The sequence below is a fragment of the Panulirus ornatus genome, chromosome 2, assembly GCF_036320965.1.
Source record: "Panulirus ornatus isolate Po-2019 chromosome 2, ASM3632096v1, whole genome shotgun sequence".
Classification (NCBI taxonomy): domain Eukaryota; kingdom Metazoa; phylum Arthropoda; class Malacostraca; order Decapoda; family Palinuridae; genus Panulirus; species Panulirus ornatus.
Window position 1 is genome coordinate 65,495,108 of NC_092225.1, and position 21,239 is coordinate 65,516,346.

The following is a 21,239-nucleotide window of genomic DNA, read 5'->3' on the forward strand; positions in this document are numbered from 1 at the left end:
CCTAACCTAACCTAACCTAACCTAACCTAACCTAACCTAACCTAACCTAACCTAACCTAACCTAACCTAACCTAACCTAACCTAACCTAACCTAACCTAACCTAACCTAACCTAACCTAACCTAACCTAACCTAACCTAACCTAACCTAACCTAACCTAACCTAACCTAACCTAACCTAACCTAACCTAACCTAACCTAACCTAACCTAACCTAACCTAACCTAACCTAACCTAACCTAACCTAACCTAACCTAACCTAACCTAACCTAACCTAACCTAACCTAACCTAACCTAACCTAACCTAACCTAACCTAACCTAACCTAACCTAACCTAACCTAACCTAACCTAACCTAACCTAACCTAACCTAACCTAACCTAACCTAACCTAACCTAACCTAACCTAACCTAACCTAACCTAACCTAACCTAACCTAACCTAACCTAACCTAACCTAACCTAACCTAACCTAACCTAACCTAACCTAACCTAACCTAACCTAACCTAACCTAACCTAACCTAACCTAACCTAACCTAACCTAACCTAACCTAACCTAACCTAACCTAACCTAACCTAACCTAACCTAACCTAACCTAACCTAACCTAACCTAACCTAACCTAACCTAACCTAACCTAACCTAACCTAACCTAACCTAACCTAACCTAACCTAACCTAACCTAACCTAACCTAACCTAACCTAACCTAACCTAACCTAACCTAACCTAACCTAACCTAACCTAACCTAACCTAACCTAACCTAACCTAACCTAACCTAACCTAACCTAACCTAACCTAACCTAACCTAACCTAACCTAACCTAACCTAACCTAACCTAACCTAACCTAACCTAACCTAACCTAACCTAACCTAACCTAACCTAACCTAACCTAACCTAACCTAACCTAACCTAACCTAACCTAACCTAACCTAACCTAACCTAACCTAACCTAACCTAACCTAACCTAACCTAACCTAACCTAACCTAACCTAACCTAACCTAACCTAACCTAACCTAACCTAACCTAACCTAACCTAACCTAACCTAACCTAACCTAACCTAACCTAACCTAACCTAACCTAACCTAACCTAACCTAACCTAACCTAACCTAACCTAACCTAACCTAACCTAACCTAACCTAACCTAACCTAACCTAACCTAACCTAACCTAACCTAACCTAACCTAACCTAACCTAACCTAACCTAACCTAACCTAACCTAACCTAACCTAACCTAACCTAACCTAACCTAACCTAACCTAACCTAACCTAACCTAACCTAACCTAACCTAACCTAACCTAACCTAACCTAACCTAACCTAACCTAACTAACCTAACCTAACCTAACCTAACCTAACCTAACCTAACCTAACCTAACCTAACCTAACCTAACCTAACCTAACCTAACCTAACCTAACCTAACCTAACCTAACCTAACCTACACCTAACCTAACCTAACCTAACCTAACCTAACCTAACCTAACCTAACCTAACCTAACCTAACCTAACCTAACCTAACCTAACCTAACCTAACCTAACCTAACCTAACCTAACCTAACCTAACCTAACCTAACCTAACCTAACCTAACCTAACCTAACCTAACCTAACCTAACCTAACCTAACCTAACCTAACCTAACCTAACCTAACCTAACCTAACCTAATCTAACCTAACCTAACCTAACCTAACCTAACCTAACCTAACCTAACCTAGCCTAACCTAACCTAACCTAACCTAACCTAACCTAACCTAATCTAACCTAACCTAACCTAATCTAACCTAACCTAACCTAACCTAACCTAACCTAACCTAACCTAACCTAACCTAATCTAACCTAACCTAACCTAACCTAACCTAATCTAACCTAACCTAACCTAACCTAACCTAACCTAACCTAACTTAACTTAAACCACCACAATATCTGTGGCAAAACATGTTTGGAGATAGAGTTTAGTAGTCAGGAACCAAGGCGTTGCGGTGAGAGGTTCTGTGAAATTCCCAATGAAGGAATAAGAACATAATCACCTCTGGCCTGAGAAACAGAGGGATGGTTAAGAAAGAAGGAAGAATGGATCAAGTAAAGATATCAAAAAGCAGTTCAGTGGCGGAGAAGTAGGTGACACTTGCAAGGTAAAAGTGGACAAGGATTGAATATCCTAAGATAAGATAGAGGAACAGAGAAACTTCGTAAAGAATATATTTTACAGGGCAGCAGATGACTGAGATTATTCACTAAAGTCAATAGGGGGTAAATCATCATGTAAAGACCAGCTATTCAAGCTAGGAGATTCAGAGGGAAGAGCTGTAGTTGATAAGTAAGTATACGTGAAGAACCGAATATCAAAAGCGTTTCACAGAGGAAGACGCTATAGCCCCCAGCACCAGGGAGGTGGAATAGGAGGAGGTTTCTTGTAAGCTCTGAGATATCTAGAAAAGGCATAACAGAAATCTGAAATATCTTGACCCATAAAAGGCTTATGATCCTCATGAAAAGTCACCTTTGTAACGAGGATTTGTGATGTGGGCAGATACTTCTTGGAATACTATACAAGATGTCGCTGCAGAAAAGCAAAACAAATAGTGGGTGGAAAGGGACAAATGTCATACGTATCTATAAGAAAGGAGCCCAGGAGGAGTCACTGCTGTACAGACCAGTACCCCTAGCGAGTGTGGTCTGTAAGGTTCTGAAAAAGATAAGAAAAGAGCAAATGGATGATTTTCTACAGAGAAGACATCACTTAAGTGAGAGGGAACGCGGTTGAAGGAAAATGGGGACATGTGTAACGAACCTCTTAGATTTCTACGAAAGAGTGAGCTCTGTCTTAGTTGAAGGCTGGGTGTGAAAAAGACGTGGAAGGCGTCATCGTCCTTAAACTGTCCACAGAAAACAGTTATGACCAACTGTCTGCAAAGGAATATCAGACATGCATTCTAGACTATGGGTAATCTGTTTACATCTTACGTAAGGCCAAAAGTTTGGTCACCGCTTCTAAAGAAGCACAAACAGCTGATAGAGAAGGTCCAGTTAAAAGCAAACAGAGATAATACACGATATTAGAGACCAAAGTTACAGGGAGAGACTAAAGGCCATATAAATGCCCAGAATGGTAAAAAGAAGAATGAGGGTTGACCTGATCACGTCCTGTCAGTTTTCAAAACAGAGATGACGCAGATAGTGAACAGTTCTCCGAGAGACATAGGAAGAGAACAACCAGAGGACATAACATGAATTTAAGCAAGACTTGTTAAGAGAGATGAAATACTTATATAGTCTAAGTGATGTGGGAGAATGATAGGAACTGAATGAAGACATAGTGAACGCAGATAGCGTACAGAAATGTAAAGAGATGTATGGTATAAGATCATGTTCAAGATATAGGACCCCAGTAGTGTGAAACTCCCTCCCAGTCCAATGAAAATAGGAAATTACTAATAGGTATTAAGATAAACATACTCAAACATACAGACGAGTTTTCTACACTTAATCAGCCTCATTAAGAGCCCATTTTTGCGTCAGCTATCTACTCCATCCCTCCATATCCACAACATAGTTGTGTTACATGTGGCCCCTGACGGCCCACCGCTGGCAACATCCACTCTCCAACCCCAGAGGGCTGTGGGTCAGGAGGTCACCCGTGGTCTACGAGCCAGCCGCACCTTCCTCTTTGTGTGAGACATAGCAACATCGGGTGTGACACAGACCCTCTCCCCCGAACTGTAAGTCACAAAGGACCTGCGGTACAACGCTTCCCAGGATGCCTCTGGGGGTCGTGACGGAAGTTTAGTGGTGTTAGTAGTGGGGGTAGTAATCATGGTCAAGGTCAATATATATATATATATATATATATATATATATATATATATATATATATATATATATATATATATATATATATATATATATATGTTATTTATTCATTTATCTATTTATTTTGCTTTGTCGCTGTCTCCCGCGTTAGCGAGGTAGCGCAAGGAAACAGACGAAAGAAATGGCCCAACCCACCCACATACTCATGTATATACATACACGTCCACACACGCACATATACATACCTATACATCTCAAAATATACATATATATACACACACAGACATATACATATATACACATGTACATAATTCACACTGTCGGCCTTTATTCATTCCCATCGCCACCCCGCCACACATGAAATAACAACCCCCTCCCCACTCACGTGTGCGAGGTAGCAACAACAAAGGCCACATTCGTTCACACTCAGTCTCTAGCTGTCATGTAATAATGCACCAAAACCACAGCTCCCTTTCCACATCCAGGCCCCACACAACTTTCCATGATTTACCCCAGACGCTTCACATGCCCTGGTTCAATCCATTGACAGCACGTCGATCCCGGTATACCACATCGTTCCAGTTCACTCTATTCCTTGCACGCCTTTCACCCTCTTGCATGTTTAGGCCCCGATCACTCAAAATCTTTTTCACTCCATCTTTCCACCTCCAATTTGGTCTCCTACTTCTCCTCATTCCCTCCACATCTGACACATATATCGTCTTGGTCAATCTTTCCACACTCATTCTCTCCATGTGACCAAACCATATCAAAACAACCTCTTCTGCTCTCTCAACCACACTCTATTTATTACCACACATCTCTCTTACCCTATTATTACTTACTCGATCAAACCACCTCACACCACATATTGTCCTCAGATATCTCATTTCCAGCACATCCACCCTCCTGCGCACAACTCTATCCATAGCCCACGCCTCGCAACCATATAACATTGTTTGAACCACTATTCCACTAACCACTATTTCCGAGATAATGTTCTCGACTTCCACACATTTTTCAACGCTCCCAGAACTTTTGCTCCCTCCCCCACCCTATGATTCACTTGTGCTTCCATGGTTCCATCTGCTGTCAATCCACTCCCAGATATCTAAAACACTTCACTTCCTCCAGTTTTTCTCCATTCAAACTTACCTCCCAATTGACTTGTCTCTCAACCCTACTGTACCTAATAACCTTCCTCTTATTCACATTTACCCTCAGCTTTCTTCTTTCACACACTTTACCAAACTCAGTCACCAGTTTCTGCAGTTTCTCACATGAATCAGCCATTAGCGATGTATCATCAGCGAACAACAACTGACTCACTTCCCAAGCTCTCTCATCCACAACAGACTGCATACTTGCCCCTCTTTCCAAAACTCTTGCATTCACCTCCCTAACAACCCCATCCTAAACAAATAAAACAACCAGGGAGACATTACACACCCCTGCCGCAAACCTACATTCACTGAGAACCAATCACTTTCCTCTCTTCCTACTCGTACACCTGCCTTACATACTTGATAAAAACTTTTCACTGCTTGTAACAACTTGCCTCCCACACCATATATTCTTAATACCTTCCACAGAGCATCTCTATCAACTCTATCATATGCCCTCTCCAGATCCATAAATGCTACATACAAATCCATTTGCTTTTCTAAGTATTTCTCACATACATTCTTCAAAGCAAACACTTGATCCACTCTACCACTTCTGAAACCACATTGCTCATCCCCAATCTGATGCTCTGTACATGCCTTCACCCTCTCAATCAATACCCTCCCATATAATTTCCCAGGAATACTCAACAAACTTATACCTCTGTAATTTGAGCACTTACTTTTATCCCCTTTGCCTTTGTACAATGGCACTATGCACGCATTCCGCCAATCCTCAGGCACCTCACCATGAGACATACAAACATTAGATAACCTTACCAACCAGTCAACAATATAGGCACCCCCTTTTTTAATAAATTCTACTGCAATACCATCCAAACCCGCCGCCTTGCCGGCATTCATCTTCCGCAAAGCTTTTACTACCTCTTCTCTGTTTACTAAGTCACTTTCCCTAACCCTCTCACTTTGCACACCACCTCGACCAAAACACCCTATATCTGCCACTCTATCATCAAACACATTCAACAAACCTTCAAAATACTCACTCCATCTCCTTCTCACATCACCACTACTTGTTATCACCTCCCCATTTGCCCCCTGCACTGAAGTTCCCATTTGTTCCCTTGTCTTACGCACTTTATTTACCTCCTTCCAAAACATCTTTTTATTCTCCCTAAAATTCAATGATACTCTCTCACCCCAACTCTCATTTGCCCTCTTTTTCACCTCTTGCACCTTTCTCTTGACCTTCTGCCTCTTTCTTTTATACATCTCCCACTCATTTGCATTATTTCCTTGCAAAAATCGTCCAAATGCCTCTCGCTTCTCTTTCATTAATAATCTTACTTCTTTATCCCATCACTCACTACCCTTTCTAATCTGCCCAACTCCCACGCTTCTCATGCCACAAGCATCTTTTGCGCAAGCGATCACTGCTTCCCTAAATACATACCATTCCTCCCCCATTCCCCTTACGTCCTTAGTTCTCACCTTTTTCCATTCTGTACTCAGTCTCTCCTAGTACTTCCTCACACAAGTCTCCTTCCCAAGCTCACTTACTCTAACCACTCTTTTCACCTCAACATTCTCTCTTCTTTTCTGAAAACCTCTACAAATCTTCACCCTTGCCTCCACAACATAATGATCAGACGCCCCTCCAGTTGCACCTCTCAGCACATTAACATCCAAAAGTCTCTCTTTCGCGCGCCTATCAATTAACACGTAATCCAATAACGCTCTCTGGCAATCTCTCCTACTTACATACGTATACTTATGTATATCTCTCTTTTTAAACCCGGTATTCCCAATCACCAGTCCTTTTTCAGCACATAAATCTACAAGCTCTTCACCATTTCCATTTACAACACTGAACACCCCATGTACACCAGTTATTCCCTCAACTGCCACAATGATATATATATATATATATATATATATATATATATATATATATATATATATATATATATATATATATATGTATATACTGTTATTCTATTATACTTTGTCGCTGTCCCCCGCGTTAGCGAGATAGCGCAAGGACACAGACGAAAGAACAGCCCAACTCACCCATATACACATGTATATACGTACATGCCCACACACACACATATATACATACCTATACACTTCAACGTATACATACATATATTTACACAGACATATACTTATATACACGTGTACATATTCATACTTGATGCCTTCATCTATTCTTGTCGCCACCCCGCCACAAATGACATGGCACCCCCATCCTCCCGCGCGCGCGCGAGGTAGCGCCAGGAAAAACAACAAAGGCAACATTTGTTCACACTCAGTCTCTTGCTGTCATGTGTAATGCACCAAAACCACAGCTCCCTTTCTACATCCAGGCCCCACAAAACATTCTATGGTTTACCCCAGACGCTTCACATGCCCTGGTTCAATCCATTGACAACACGTCGATCCCGGTATACCACATCGTTCCAATTCCCTCTCTTCCTTGCACGCCTTTCACCCTGCTGTATGTTCAAGTCCCGATCGCTCAAAGTCTTTTTCACTCCATCCTTTCATCTCCAATTTGGTTTCCCACTGCTCCTCGTTCCCTCTACCTCTGACACATATATCCTCTTTGTCAAATTTTCCTCACTCATTCTTTCCATGTGTCCAAACCATTTCAACACACCCTTCTCTGCCCTCTCAACCACACTCTTTTTATTACCACACATCTCTCTTAACCTTTCATTACTTGCTCGATCAAACCACCTCACACCACCTATCGTCCTCATGCATCACATTTCCAACACATCCACCCTCCTCCGCACAACCCTATCTCTGGTCCATGCCTTGCAACTATATGATATTGCTGGAACCACCATTCCTTCAAACATAAGAAATTTCTTTTCTCTGGGATAACGTTCTCGCCTTCCACACATTCTTCAATGTTCCCAGAACCCTCGCTCCCTCCACCTCCCTGTGACTCAACCCCGTCCTTAAATAGTACACCCACTACACCTCATCCTCACACAGTACACCCTGCACGCCCCGTCCTCACACTATCCGCTTGGGAATGTCACATTCCAAGTCAACCAAACCCAGTTGCTCCACGAATACGTAAAGTCAACTATAACTCCTCATCATACAATCTGGTCGGATTTCGCATAGACGATTGATTTAAATTGACACTTCTAGACCTCTAGATTCCTGCCAGTTGTCAGACCATGACCATCACATAAATCAATAACATCTTCCTGTAAATCACACTCCACACAGGGCCGTAGCACACAGATCAGTCCATACTTCTCTTTAGGAACTCATGAACTTATAACAACGGAAGACATCGCATCTAAAAAGTTAGAGATAAAAGAGACTCACACAACGGTAAACACAAGATTACAGAGTAACACAATCATCTGCCTCCTCATGAACAACAGTTGACCTCAGAGCAAGGAACGAGAAACTCTGGCAACCCAGGAAAGATCAAAACTATACATCATACAGTATTCCTCAGCCCACACCATGCCCTGCTACTCTTCACCACTCCCGAACAACATACAATCTTTAGCCACAAACCCGCAACACCAAATTCCCCACACAAACACTCCACAAAGCACCAACTCATACCGACACACACTAGGAACTTCACACTCTTCACACACGCACGAAGTATCTAATATTCGCCCGAAACATATGTCTCAACGCCTTCTGAGATCTCGCGCCCACAATCTGCCACTCTAGGCTTCACAGCAGAACACCAGACGCCTGAAAACTGGCAAACATTACACAGGTCCTAAAACCTGGCAACCACCAACCTTGCACCCTGTCTCCCGCCCCATCCCTCTCCTACCCACTGTATACAACATCCCTGAAAGGCTGATCCTTAAATCAGTTAAGCTTGCTATCCCTCTCTCCCCCAGACAACATGGACTCGGTCCCAGAATCTCCACCCTCACTCTCCACACCAGGCTCACGTAACACATACTACACGGCTTCAACCTCCACTGGGTCATCATCCCTCATCATACTGATTGCCATATGTACACACAAGCAGTTAACGCCCTACGTTGTCGTGCGCTCCAAAACAAATTGCTCAACACCACATCACAGAGCATCGTCTGCAATTGTGCCGCCAAGCACACACGTTGCCTTCAACAATTCCTCTACAAAATCTTTCAAACTCCCACACGAAGTCCTCTGAGGCTCCGTTCTATCCCCGAGTCACCTCACCCTCGTCCTGCAGGACTTTGCACCACCTCCCACAACCTATGATATGGGATTCCCCGTAACGGAATGTGATCCTTCCCTCACAAATCCTCCGTCATTCTACAGACGCTAAAATTCTGAATCGCACACCCTCACATCGCGCTGCTGAACCGACAGTAACCGACACAGCGCCATCACAGCTTCTCATCACGTGGGTATATTACATATGATTCACTTGACATTTTCTCCTCTCGTCAACATCGGCACAAAGGCAACAAGAAAGCTAAACTCTCTCTGGACTTTACTACATTGGAAAAACAAAAAAGAAATATTTTCAGTTCTCCAGAAACAGTTCCTGCAGACCACTATAAATGATGCCTGCCCAGCCTGGCTTCCCAAAAATATACAAAATCAACCGATAAAAAAACTCCAGAGAACACAAAACAAAACACAGTCGAACGTGGTGGAATGCTCCTAAACTACCACCACCCAGAGACTTGCATCCTACCACGCGATCAGACAAGAGAGGCACACAATTCACTGCAGCTACACAGGACCCCACCAGTCCCTGCCAGCCCTCACAAACCACTCGTCCTCATCCAGACACAAGAGAAGCATCCCAACCTCACACCTCACTCACAGTGACAACCAAGTTCCTCCTTCCACCAGCCAACACCGTTACAACCAAACACGTTCATACGCACATCACTCAACACACACTCCGGTCTGACACTCTTATCAGCACACCTCCTCCCAAGATAGACCTTTGTGCGCTCACACAAATACCACTGCCATGCCTCACATCCGGCCACCAGCCATCATTCACACACACAAACACACACACACACACACACACACACACACACACAGACGACCCCTTGGAGTTGTTTGATAAAGGCACCTGGCGTAGGTTGGTGTGTGTGTATGTCTGTGTCTGTGTCTGTGTGTGTTCGTGTGCGTGCGTGTGTGTGTTTGTGTGTGTGTGTGTGTGTGTGTGTGTGTGTGTGTGTAGGTAACAGAGAGACGAGTCAGTATGAAAGGAAAACTCTTTCCCCTTAAAATAATACATCAACACACACACCATTACTTCAAGCAAGACCCTGCCTGCGTTTGGTCGTAAACACAGTGAGAGTTTGTGGTGTGAAGAAAGTGGTTAAGATTCGTCTTAAGTGGTGCTTACAACTTGACCTTGTAGGACTGAATGACCTCGGCAAGCTGACCAACCAGCCAAACAAACAACCCTGCCTGCCTCACACCCTCACCATCCCAGCCCACACACTCAGTAACCCGACACCTGCCCAGTCCAGAAAAGGGCTTCAAAATCTCTTGCCTTTGAGGATCTTTGGGACCGCCAGTGAGACGCGGCGGACCATCTAAGTCCTAAGGGATATTCAGAGGATTATACAACAACAACAACAACAACAACAACAACAACAACAACAACAGTACTAGAGCCATGGTCCAGTGATTTCAACGGTGGTAAAGATAGCGCTTACATTTAGAACGCTATAAACACACTCGGTAAGATACTAAGGGCGCCACCATCAAGCCCAGTAAGATACTGAGGTGCGTCTTCGACACACTCAGTAAGATACTGCGTGTACCGTCGACGCACCCAGTAAGATACTGAGGGAGCTATCGGACACAAAAGGATACTCAGAACGACGTGAACACACTCTTGTTTGAGCTACTGAGTGTGCCACCGACGCACTCATTAGATACTAAAGGCGCTACCAATATGCTCAATAAGATATTGCAGGTGCTATTTGAACGCCCAGTAAGATACTTAAGGCGACATCAACATGCTTGGAAAGATACTGAGGAAACCATTTGACGCAGGCAGTAAAATACTGAGGGCACCTCGATACACCCAGCAAGATGCCGAGGGAGCCATCGCCACCATCAACACAGTAAGATACTGTGGGTGACTTCAACACATACTGAGGACGACATCTACACTGTTGGTAAACTAGTGAGGGATCATTCGACACGCTTAATAAGATACTGAAGGCGCCGTCGACCCATCAAGTAACATACTGTGGGTTCCATCGATGTACCCAATAAGCTACTGGTTGAGCCATCGACACATCCAGTAAAACATTAATGGTGCCATCGATACACCCAGTAAGATCCTGAAGAAGCCATCGTCACACCCAGAGAAAAACTGAGGATGTCATCGACACACCCAGTAAGATCTTAAGGAAGCCGTTGACACACTCAGTAAGATAGCGAGGGTACCTTCGACACACTCAGTAGGAGGCTGTTGACAGCAGCCGCCCAGGGTGATACTACCGTCCTGACTGAGGAGGGTTAAAGTGGTGCCTGGAACCTCCCATGTGAGGATTGCTGGTCTTACTTGCTGTCTCATCAGAACGGGACTACCGGGATAGTCCAACCATCTTAACCACACAAGCGCCATACACCCACTCAAACCTTGCTTATTTTCTTCGCATAAATTTTCCCGTCATCTGGTTGCACAATTATTCTTAGAATAATCATGACAGGGTCCAACAAACCTATGGCCCCTAGTCCTCGCTTCATAAGGTGCTTAAGAATGTACGGGTTCCCTCTTGACTCTACTACCGATGAGGGGGAGGGCTCATTAATGTCTCTGTACCATAGCCATACACTCTGTACCTTAGTCACGCACTCTCCCTGTGCTCTCTGTACCATAACCATATACTGTTGGTAGCGTAGCTACATGCCCTCTGTGCTATAGCGACACACTGTATTTCTGTACCAGGACCACTCTTCTCTCTCTCTCTCTCTCTCTCTCTCTCTCTCTCTCTCTCTCTCTCTCTCTCTCTCTCTCTCTCTCTCTCTCTCTCTCTCTCTCTCTCTCTCTCTCTCTCTCTCTCTCTCTCTCTCTCTCTCTCTCTCTCTCTCTCTCTCTCTCTTTGTATCATAGCCACACTCTTTATATCTATACCACAGCCACACACTTTCTTTGCCCCGTAACCACACTCACTATGTACCATAACCACACACTCTTTCTGTGCACCATTACCACACTCTCCATGTATCATAGCCCCACCCTCTCCCTGTATCATGAGACCAGCTCTCACATCATGGTCCTCATGAGACCAGCTCTCACATCATGGTCCTCATGAGACCAGCTCTCACATCATGGTCCTCATGAGACCAGCTCTCACATCATGGGCCTCATGAGACCAGCTCTCACATCATAATCCTCTACATGGAAACATATTTCTTGTACATTTAGATGACTGTTTACCTGGTGTTATGGCGTATCATGTGTGTGTGTGTGTGTGTGTGTGTGTGTGTGTGAGGCAAGAGCGATCACCAGGACAATGCGCGTCAGTCATATAGTCTGTGATACGCACTGCCAAAGTGATACATGTAATGTGCGAATTATTTCCGTTGCCTTTGAGGTAACCTGGGACCGATGATATGACGACCTGTTGCTGTCTTTCACACGTCTGTACTCCAGTTGAGGAAACACACTCTCTCTCTCTCTCTCTCTCTCTCTCTCTCTCTCTCTCTCTCTCTCTCTCTCTCTCTCTCTCTCTCTCTCTCTCTCTCTCTCTCTCTCACACACACAACACACGCACTTACCTCTGAACGATCATGTGATCCATAGCAACCCTCTTGGTCATGAAGCTTTCCAGAGGGAGGGAGTATTGAAGGGCTGGCTGGTGTGTGTGTGTGTGTATGTGTCTTTCACAGTGGCTATAACTTATATACCCTCCACCCACCAGGTCAGGCTAGGATGCCAATGAGCTCAAGATCTCACGACGGTTTAGTCGGAAGTTTTCTGCATTATCGTACCCAACCAAGGAAAGGTGCCCATCATCTCGGATCGTCGTACAGAAGGCGGTAACTAACATACTCTGAGGTTATCCTGTAATACTGTCGTACAGTTATGAGGAGCAAGACTTGGATTCCGGGTTCCTTAACAGGAGGAGGGAAGGCCCGGGTCAGATGTAGGTCGAGTGTAGGGCACGGCTGCCAGAGGACGCACGGTGTGCCTCTGGGGTGATGGGGGATGGAGAGGGACCCTGAGCCACTGGAAAGACGCAATTCCTATATTCGTTTTTATATTATCATTATCATTATTATTATTATTATTATTATTATTATTATTATTAGTAGTAGTAGTAGTAGTAGTAGTAGTAGTAGTATCATTATTATTATCATTATTATTATCATTATTATTATTATTATTATTATTATTATTATTATCATTATTATTATTATTATTATTATTATTATTATTATTATTATCATTATTATTATCATTATTATCATTATTATTATTATTATTATTATTATTATTATTATTATTATTATTATTATTATTATTATTATTATTATTATTATTATCATTATTATTATTATTATCATTATCATTATTATCATTGTTATTATTATTATCATTATCACTATTACTATTATCATTATTATTATCATTGTCTGGTGAGAATGGATGAGAGAGAAACATACGGCTGGTGATGGAGGGTACAAAGTGTAGCCACAGACGACAATTTGTGAAAATGAATGATGTAGGTATACTGAAGTGAGAGGCTGGCTATGTGTATCTTGTGTTTCATTATCTGTGACCCGACTACACTAGATGTGTGTGTGTGTGTGTGTGTGTGTGTGTGTGAGCTGGTTCTCTGGGTAGGAGGATGAACCGTTCTCCCACTTCCTAAGGAAGATGAAGACAAAGAACGGCACAAGATGATAATGTGTTTATTGTTTCGCGCCACACACAAGTTCAATGTTTCGCGCCACACACAAGTTCAATGTTTCGCGCCACACACAAGTTCAATGTTTCGCACCACACACAAGTTCAATGTTTCGCGCCACACACAAGTTCAATGTTTCGCACCACACACAAGTTCAATGTTTCGCACCACACACAAGTTCAATGTTTCGCACCACACACAAGTTCAATGTTTCGCACCACACACAAGTTCAATGTTTCGCACCACACACAAGTTCATGAGAACGCAACATAGTCTGCGAGGTTATACGAAGCCCAGATTTTCCTTTTATCTCTTTATTTTCCTTGGGAAAAGTGGAGCATGGCTGGTACAGAAGGGTGGCCCCTGTAGCTCGTCTCTTGTGTCATATGACTGGAGGCAATGCTCTCAGACATCAGGATATGGATGATGTTAAGCGTGGCCAGTTACCGTGGTCAGAATCACCTGACAGTCAAAGCAAAATGGGGATCTAACTTGTGAGGGTGTAGGTAAGACGAGCCACTCTGGCTGTATACAGTAGGCAGTTCAGTAGGACCTGGGAAGAGGCGTCCCTGGGAGAACTGACGGTAAGAACAGTGACTAGCGACAGCAGTGCCGTGAGAGGAGCAGTGGATCGTTGGCTAGCTGGAAGCTTCATGACACACAGGGACCTCAGCATCTGCTGCTGGTGTACGGCTGATGGTTAGAGAGATGGGACATACTTCCTTTGTGCACGTGTGGTTAGCACAGTATCTGTACTGGTTAGTGGAAACTGAGGGGGGAACCATAAAAGGGTGATAGTCACGCCAAGTTTATACCCTCACCCCACTTGAAGCTGAGAGAGATACTAGTGGTAAAGTCACTTTTTGGGTTGATGATAATCAAGATGTGTTATCCCACGAAGAGAACAACAGAGATAAGTTGATAACTCGACAGGAATGGTTGATAGAGCAGAGTATAGAGGGCTCTGGGATGGTACACTGACGGAGGAGTTGAGGGAGTTCGTGTGAGGGATGAAGAACAGTGCAAGGCTAAGAGGTGAGTGAAATGACGAAGTGTGGGAGGGAGGCATCAACATACAGAGACGAGAAACCACTCCGTATATCCACTTTGTTTACCAGTGGGAACAAAGTAGACAAATAAGTAGATAGATAGATAGATGAATAAGTACTTATATAGGGAGAGACACTAACATGCTCTGAACTTATATAAGATCGTATCCCGTTTCAATGATGAGAGCAGTGACGTGAGGCGGATCCCCGCCCTCTAGAGGGCAGTGGGACACCTACCGACGCGGGACGCGCCCACCAGGCTCCTCCGTCAGTAGGTCTTCGTCCCGTTAGCGATATGGCCGCTACGTGTCCTCTCTCTCTCAAAAAAAATAAAAAAGCTGGCCATGTTTACGGTAGAAAGCGGCTGCCTGAGTGCCTTATCTTGCCCGTTATTTGAAGATTTCATTAATTAACGTCACTGAATAAACGATCGCCGTTTCTCTCAGTATCTTACACGGTGAATAACTTAGCGTGAAAGATGTCTTCACCTGAAGGATCGAAGAGTGAATTAGCGATGAATGAATTCCGCAGTGGTTCCTGTACTCATACACAGCTGGAAAATCTCTCTGTAATGGTTCCCGAGACGAGACATGAAATACTGAAAAGTTTATGACCGTGCTGGGAGGAAGGACGTGGACGATTGATTGAGAAAAAAATGTATATATATGAGAGTCTACCCGTTAACATCTCTGGTATGCAATTTTTCGTCAGTGAAGAAGGTGGGGTATCGGTGCCTCACTGGGAAGCGAGGGTAGGAGAGGTTGGGATCACGTAGGATGGCAAGATGGTAGGGGTCACGTAGAAGGGCATTGAGGTAGGGGTCACGTAGAAAAGCGAGGAGGTAGATGTCACGTAGAAGGGCATTGAGGTAGGGGTCACGTAGAAAAGCAAGGAGGTAGGTGTCACGTAGAAAAGCAAGGAGGTAGGTGTCACGTAGAAGGGCATTGAGGTAGGGGTCACGTAGAAGGGCATTGAGGTAGGGGTCACGTAGAAGGGCATTGAGATGGGGGTCACGCAGGAAAATAAGAAGGTAGGGGTCACGTACGAGAGCATGGAGGTAGGGGTCACGTAGGAGGGTATTGAGGTGAGCGTCACTAAGGAAAGCAAGAAGGTAGGGGTAACGTAGAGAGGTACTGAGGTGGGAGTCACGTAGGAAGGCAAGAAGGTATGGGTCACGTAGAAGGGCATTACGGTGGGGGTCACGTAAGTGGGCAAAAAGGTAGAGGTCACGTACGAAGGCAAGGAGGTGGGGGGGGGTCACGTACGAGGGCAAAGAGATAGGGTTCACGTAGAAGGGCAAGGAGGTGTGGGCCACGTAGAAGGGCAAGGAGGTGTGGGTCACGTAGAAGTGCAAGGTGGTGTGCATCACGTAGAACGGTAAGGAGGTGGGATTAAAGAAAAGGGCAAGGAGGTGGGCCACGTAGAAGGGCAAGGAGTTGGTTGCATAGGATGGAGAGGAGGTGGGTTGGTTTAGAAAGGAAAGGAGTCTGGGTCACGTAGAAGAGAAAGGAGGTGGGGGTCACGTCGGAGGGCAAGGGGATGGGATGACGTAGTCATGGAGAAGGGCGAGAATATAGAGGTCACATAGAGGAGCAAGAAGAGGGGGATCACGTACGAGGGCAAGAGGTGGAGACATGTAGAGGGGCAATGAGATGGAGGCAAAATGATTGGGCAAGGAGGTGGTCATGTAGAAGGGCAATGAGGTGGTGTCACGTAGAAGGGCAAGGAAGTTGGAGTCACGTAAATGGACAAGGAAGTGGGGGTCACATAGAAGGGCAAGGAGGTGAAGGTCACGTAGAAGGACAAGAAGGTTTGGGTCACATAGAAGGGCAAGGAGGTGGTAGTAATGTACAAGGGCAATGAGGTGGGGTCACATAGAAGGGCAAAGAGGTGGATGTCACGTAGAAGGGCAAGGTGGTGTGGTTGGTTACGTAGAAAGGTAAGGAGGTTGAGATTACGTAAAAGGGCAAGGAGGTGTGGACCACGTAAACGGACAAGATGTGAGTCAGGTAGAAGAACAAGGAAGTTGGAGTGACGTAGAAGTGCAAGGAGGTATAGGTCACGTAGAAGGACAAGGAGGTGAGGGGTTACGTAGTAGGGTAAGGAGATGGGGTCACATAGAAGAGCAAGGGGGCTGGGGTCAGGTAGAAGGGCAAGGAGGTGAGGTCACATAGACGGGTAAGGGGGTGAAGGGTCACTTAGAAGGGTAGGGAAGTGGGGGTAAAGTAGAAGGGCAATAGTATGAGGATCAAGTGGAAGGGCAAGGAGGTGGGTGCATAGGATGAAGAGGAGGTGGGGTGACGTAGAAAGGTAAGTAGTTTAGGTCACGTAGAGGGGCAAGGAGGTGGGGCCGCGTAGAAGGGCAAGGAGGTAGGGTCACATAGAAGGGCAAAGAGGTGGGTGTCCATGTAGAAGGGCAAGAAGATGGGGAACAAGTACAAAGATAAAGAGGTGGAGGTCAAATAGAAGGACAAGGAGGTGGGGATCAATTTTGTCGCGCGTCTTTATACTTGCTCTAATTTTTCCTCGTCTTTTTTATAATTTGAGAAACAAAACTGGACTACATATTCAAGGTGTGGTCTTACTAGAGAATTATAAAGTGTGAGAATTGTTTCTGGTGTCTTGTAATCTATGTTCCTCGCTATGAAACCTAACATTTGGTTGCCTTTTTTCACTTGTTGCTTGACAATGTTTAGTTTACTTCAGATTGTTGCTAATGATAACTCAAGGTCCTTTACTTCATTGACTTTAGCTAGAGAGTTTCCGAATAGATTGTGGTCGTATTGCATATTCTTGTCTCCAAAGTGCATAACTTTACACCTGTCTACATCAAACGTCATTTGCCACCTGTCTGACCACTCTGCTAGTAAGTTAAGATCTCTCAATCATTTCGCAGTCCCGCCTGTTTACAGCTCTACCTCCTAGTTTAGTATCGTCAGCAAATTAGGAGATCGTAGATATGAGACTGAGTTCTAGGTCATCGATGTATATCATGAAAAGAACCGACCCCTGCGGCACACTACTCGTTCTGTGTAGTCAATTTAACACCACACGCTGTTTTCTTCCGGTAAGCCAGTCTCTGATCCATGTACAGAGTTCTTCACCGATTCCGTGTGCTTTAAGTTTATGTAAAGGTCTCCTGTGAGGTACTTTATGGAAAGCATATTGGAAATCTTAATTGTTATCAACGTAGATCAAAACTTCACCACCTACCATGTACAAGCAATCTTTCGTAAATAGTTTGTATCCGGGTATTTCTAAATCTGCGATTAAGTGTTTATTCAGAGTTTACCCAGGTTTCTGATATTGTAGTAATGTTCGGTTTTTCAGTAACTGTATAAGATATAAGTTCATCGCTTTTCGTAATGATGCTTCTGTCATTTGTGTATATCAAACTTATTTTCTTCTGAGTTGATTTCTGGTCTGAATTTCCCTATTTTTCTTGACTGTCGGTAAAGGTATGCGTGTTTGTATTGCCAATGTTAACGTGTGCAACAGCGGGAGAGAGACGGTTCTCCATCTGTTTTGGGTTCGCCGCCTCGCTGGACCCTGCCAGCCTTATTCCTGAAAGTTACTTAAGAGGTGACCTGTAGCTGTGCTAACCCTTCTACCTTCTTGCCTTTCTATGTGACTCCCACCTCCTCGCCCTCTTACGTGACCCTCACCCCCTTGTCCTTCTGTGTGACCCCGTCTCCTTGCACTTGTGCGTGACCCCACCTCTTTCCCTGCTACGTGACCTCAACCTCACAAGCAGAGGAATTAGCAAAGAAAGGTCAAGTAATGTCAGTTGGGGCAACTCTGGTAATGTGGGTGTCACATAGAAGAGCAAGGAGGTTGGGGTAACGTAGAAGGGCAAGGAGGTTGGGGTCACGTAGGAAGGCAAGGATGTGGGTCACATAGAAAGACAACGAGGCAGAGGTCACGTAAGAGAGAAAGAGTGGTGTCATGTAGAAGGGCAAGGATATGGGTCACATAGAAGGGCAAAGGAATGGGTTCACGTAAAATGGCTTGGGAGTAGTGGCCACTTAGTAGGGTAAGGCGGCATGGGTCTAGTTTAAGGGCAAGGAGGTAGGAGTCACGTAGAGGGCAGGGATGTGGAGGTCACGTAGAAGGGCAAGGCGGTTGAGATCACGTAGAAGGGCAAGGAGATGGGTCACATAGAAAGAAAAAGAGGCAAGGGTCACATAGGAAGGAAAGGAGTAGTCTCACGTAGAAGGGCAAGGGGGTGAGGAGTCACGTAGAAGGGCAAGGAGTTGGGGAACAAATAGAAAGGTAATGAGGTTGGAGTCAGGTAGAAGGTCAAGGAGATGGGATTCAAATAGAAGGGCATGGAGGCTGGGATCATATAGGAAGGCAAGGATCAGGGGATCACGTCGAATGGCAAGGAGGTGGAGGCCATATAGAAAGATAAGGAGGTGAGATTCGCGTAGAAAGGTAAGGAGGTGTAGGTCACGTAGGAAAAAAAGTGGATGGGTCACGTAGAAGGGCAAGGTGATGGGGTCACATAAAAGGGCAAAGGGTTGGGGGTCGTGTAGAAGGACAATGAGGTGTGAGTCAAACGTAAAAGGAGAAGGAGGTGGGGGTCACGTAGAAGGGTAGGTAGGTGGGGGTCACATAGAAGGACAAGGGGGTGGGGTCACGTAGAAGGGCAAGTAGATGGGGTCAGGTACAAGGGTACGTTAGTGGAATCAGTTAGACGGGAAAAGAGATGGGGATCAGGTAGAAGGGCAAGAAGGATGGGGTAATTTTTAAGAGCAAGGAGTTTGACTTTCGTATAAGGACAATGAAGTGGAGGTGACATAGAAGGGCGAGGAGTTTGGGTCACGTCAAAGGGTGAGGAGGTGGGGCCACCTAGATATATAAGGAAGTTGGGTCACGTAGAAAAGAAAAGAGGTGGGGTTCACGTAGATGGGCAAGACGTTGGCGTTATATAGAAGGGCATGGAGCTTGAGTCCCACAAAGTACAAGAAATTTGGGACATGTAGAAAGGCAAGAAGGCAGTGGTTGGGTCACGTAGAAGAAGAAGGAGATGGGTTACATAGAAGGGCAAGGGGGAGTGGGGTCACGTAGGAGAGCAAGGGTTGGGGAGTCACGTAGAAGAGCAAAGAGATGGGTGTCTCGTAGAAGGGCAAGGAAGTGGGGTCAAACGTAAAAGGTCAAGGAGATGGGGATCACGTACCGGGAAAATGAGGTGGGGGTCACATATGGGGACAAGAAGTTGGGGGTCAACAGCTCCTTGCTCTTTTATATGTCCAGAATTCCTTGCCCCCTGCATGACCCAGCTTCCATGCCCTTCTATCTAACCCCAACCTCTTGCCCATCTCCATGAACCCTAACTCTTTGCCTTTCTACGTGACCCAACTTCCTTTTACTTTTAGGTGACCCCACATCCCTACCCTTCGACGTGACCCAAGCTCCTCACCTTCTGCGTGCCCTCCACTTTCTTGCCTTTATATATGACCCAAATTCCTTGCCCTTTTACGTGACCTGCACCTCCTTGCCCTTAAACATGACCAATACCTTTTTGCCCTTCTACTTGATCTCCAGCTCTTTGCCCTTCTACCTGACCCCATCTACTTGTCCTTCTATGTGATCCTATCCTTTGTCCTTCTACGTAACCCCCACCTACCTGCCCCTATACGTGACCCCACCACCTTGCCCCCGTATGTGACCCCTGCCTCCTTATCCCTGTGCGTGATCCCCACCTCCTTGTCCATTTACATTTGAGCCACACCTCCTCGCCCTTCTACGTGACCCACACCCTCTTGCCCTTCTATGTGACCGCATCTCCTTGCAATTCTACGTGACCCCTCCTCTATCCATCCTACGTGACCTGTACTTTTTCCTCTCTACGTGAATTCGGCCTCCTTATCTTTTATATGAACTCATCTCCTTCCCCTTCTACCTGACCCCAACCTCCTTACCTTTATATTTGACCCCCACCTCCTTGCTCTTCTTCGTGACACCCATCTCTTTGCCCTTCTACGTGACTCTCCATCCCCTTGCCCTTCTATGTGACCCATCTCCTTGCCCTTCTATGAGGCACCACTTCTTTCCCTCCCACGTCACCTATACCTTTTTGTCTTTCTATGTGGCCAATTCCCTTGCCCTTCTACGGAACCACAATCTCTTTGCCCGTCTATGTGACACCCATATCCTTCCCCTTCTATGTAAGCTCCGCCTTTTTGCCTTTCTACGTGACCACCAGCTTCTTGCCTTTCTACATAAGTCAAATTCCTTGTCTTCCGCAAGATCCAACCTCCATGCCCCTCTACGTTACCCCAACCTCCTGCCGGTCTACGTAAACCCCACCTCTTTGCCTTTCTACATGACCCAACTTCCTTGTATTTTAGGTAACCCCACCTTGTCCTTG

At 45.1% G+C, this 21,239-nt stretch overlaps 2 protein-coding genes across 2 annotated transcripts in view; one reads left to right on the top strand and one right to left on the bottom strand.

Annotated features, from left to right (window-relative positions):
* Positions 1 to 12,813, bottom strand: part of LOC139756781 (uncharacterized) — a 16,622-nt gene extending 3,809 nt beyond the window's left edge. The window contains exon 1 of the mRNA XM_071676567.1: positions 12,685 to 12,813. Coding sequence (XP_071532668.1) covers positions 12,685 to 12,725 — 41 coding nt within the window. The 5' untranslated portion in view covers positions 12,726 to 12,813. The remainder of the gene's footprint in view (positions 1 to 12,684) is intronic.
* Positions 1 to 21,239, top strand: part of LOC139756775 (procollagen-lysine,2-oxoglutarate 5-dioxygenase 1-like) — an 89,097-nt gene that overhangs the window by 30,185 nt on the left and 37,673 nt on the right. The gene's annotated exons all lie outside the window — the stretch shown is intronic.